Below are 2,672 nucleotides of genomic sequence, written 5' to 3'. Positions count from 1 at the left end.
TAAATAATATACTAATCAGAATGAATGGCTTATTTATTTAAAAAGTTTTAGTACTCTTTTGAATATTACTACTAAAACTTTGACTGATTAAGCTACTTCAAATGGTATACATACACAAATGGCAACTGTAATAAGGCCATTTTTGATTAACTCTATAGCTCAGTCGAAGATAAGAAAACAATTTAGAAAATCACTATGATTCCAATTTTTCTGAAAGTATTACACATAATTTGATAAACAAAGTTAAAAAAAAATCAAATAATTATATCTTTTTTAAGATAAGACATTAATAATTATTTTTAATAACCCTAATGACAAGTTTGAGGTTCAGCCAATTTACTTTTCAGGTCTATTATTGTAGACTTGTAATAACAAATGAGATCTGCTTGTTTTTCCAATAAATCAGCTACAGCCTCTCCTTCAAGTCTGAAAAAAGGAGAACAATTAGTGACAGGTAAAAACCCAGTTTCATAAATATCATAGAATGATGGCGTTTTTAGACAGATAGAATTTCCCAAGGTAAATAATATTTTTCTATAAAAATGGTTATTTATTTTTTTTCTAAAAATCTGGTATTATTTTCAATTTCACAGGTCAACTTAAGGGTAGTTTGTATTTAATATTTCAAGAAATTTATTTATATCATTTTTATAAATCATTGTCAATATTGAATATATATATATATTAGTTTTAAGTGTTTTCCATATTTGGTTAGAACTATGGATGTGTGATCCATAAATATCCCAGCCTTATTTGTGCTCATACATCATCCCATCAGTTTACGATTGATCTAAGTGGTCCATCATTTTTGTGTAATATTGTAGAACAAGCTTGTGCACTCTGGGATTTATGTAGTGGGGGTTCAATAATTTTTTCTTATTCTCTTTCTTCAAGTAGTCTTTAATGATGAGTTTATTAACATAATTTTCAAAAAGTTTATGTTGATTTAAACGAACCAAATCTAGTTTTAAATTATTTTCATCATTCAGTAAAGAGCTCATTATTATCATCTATTATCACATTTTTTGTTAATGGTTATATCTGATCATAATATGTTAAGGTTAGGTTTATTTTTTAAAAGTGTTTTAGTGGTTGATACTTCCTTAATAATTTGAGTATATATAGTCCAAGAGCCCAAGAGGAGAAAATTAAAGTTATTTCATCCTAACTTTTTATAACTTCATTGAAAAATACATACAGCTTTGAGTCAAAATTGATGAATCTGCCAACCATGATAAGGGGGAATAAAAAATGGTGGCTGTTCCAGATGGTTAAATTTTTACCTAGGCTATACGAGTATAGTAAATGCCCTTGAAAAGTAAACATTGAATTATTCATGGTGCACCCTCCTCCCACACTCCTCTAAAATTTATACTATTTTTTTTTTTCAGTGCTTCATATCCTTAAGGCTAAATGTACCGCTTCATGGGACGCACCAGAATTTACTTTTCTATTTACTCCTAAACAGATGGTCCGATTTCGGATCTGTAAAGTGCATTTTGAGTTTGTCGAAAATAGAAGTTACTGAAATTAGGTTAAAAAAGCACCAATCCAATAATAAGGAAAATAATATGCAAAAATATGAGTTAACGATAAATTTTTAAAAATGTGGCCTTATAGGCACTTGCAGAACCCTCCACTAAAACCAATGAGACATTCCATAAAATTATGGCATTAATACAGCGATCGTAAAGAGAAAAATACGTTTTTGTTTATAAATGGAAGGAAACCGTTTGAGGTGGTTACCGGCTGGAACGATACGGCAACTCAAGGCTGCTAAACTAACTTTCTCATAGCAATACCTAAAGTTGAGAATAGTCACAGTAAATTTGTATTGGTATTCTGCTATTATTTATTTCTACACTAATATTGAAAACAATTTGCATTAATTTTTTTCTCTTAGGTACTATCTAATTAGTATTAATAATTACTATTAATATTTCCTGAATCGTGAGATTTTAGCCTATTGTTTGCTTTTACTTTTTTAATATTTTTTATTGGATGTTATAATTTTTTATAATTATCCACAACTATTGTCTGATTTTTACTTTCAAAAAATAAGTTATAGAAGAATAAATAAATAATTCTTTAAATTTATTATAATTAGAAACGTTTCAGAATAAATTTTAGAAATACGAATATTTTTCCAACTAAGTTACTTGACTGTTCTATTTGGAGAAATAATGAAAAGAAAGGGACGCAACAATGAAACACTTATTTTGTAATAACAACCCTTATTTGTCTATTAGAATTTCACTTCCGAGTCTTTTTCTGTTATATTGGTAAACACTTACAGGAAACCCTGTACACATAAATCTAATCTGAATATTCAAACCACAGAATGTATTTTGCAATCAACTTTTATTAACTTACCCAACGAGTTTCAGATCTACAAAATGATCTCTGATTTTTCAAAATTCAATATAGCTACAAAATAATCGATGTGGTAATAGGAAAAATACAAAATAATTATTATTTAAATTTTCTACATATTTATTTTTAATTTTAATATATTTATTTATTTTTTGGTTTTATTTGTTGTATTTTAATATAGTAAGCTTGTGAGGAATGTGCATAAAAGCTATTTGTATCAGTGGACAAGTCTAATGTTTTCCTTGTAAATTATATTGTTGATATTTTGACTGCGGAAAATCAAAAAATAAGTAACTTGC

The 2,672-nt window shown here is 27.4% G+C and overlaps 1 protein-coding gene across 3 annotated transcripts in view; it reads right to left on the bottom strand.

Annotated features, from left to right (window-relative positions):
* Positions 1 to 6: 6 nt before the first annotated feature.
* The window catches only part of LOC106677955 (transmembrane protein 192), a 33,008-nt gene continuing 30,342 nt past the window's right edge, over positions 7 to 2,672 (bottom strand). For all 3 annotated transcript variants that reach the window (XM_014416181.3, XM_014416180.3, XM_014416182.3), the window contains one exon: positions 7 to 426. In XM_014416181.3, coding sequence (XP_014271667.1) covers positions 309 to 426 — 118 coding nt within the window. In that variant the 3' untranslated portion in view covers positions 7 to 308. The remainder of the gene's footprint in view (positions 427 to 2,672) is intronic.

Source organism: Halyomorpha halys, unplaced genomic scaffold (genome assembly GCF_000696795.3).
Source record: "Halyomorpha halys isolate HHAL.00 unplaced genomic scaffold, Hhal_1.1 Scaffold115.1, whole genome shotgun sequence".
Classification (NCBI taxonomy): Eukaryota; Metazoa; Arthropoda; class Insecta; order Hemiptera; family Pentatomidae; genus Halyomorpha; species Halyomorpha halys.
The sequence above is the reverse complement of the archived record's forward strand: the minus strand, read 5'-3'. Positions and strand labels throughout refer to the sequence as shown.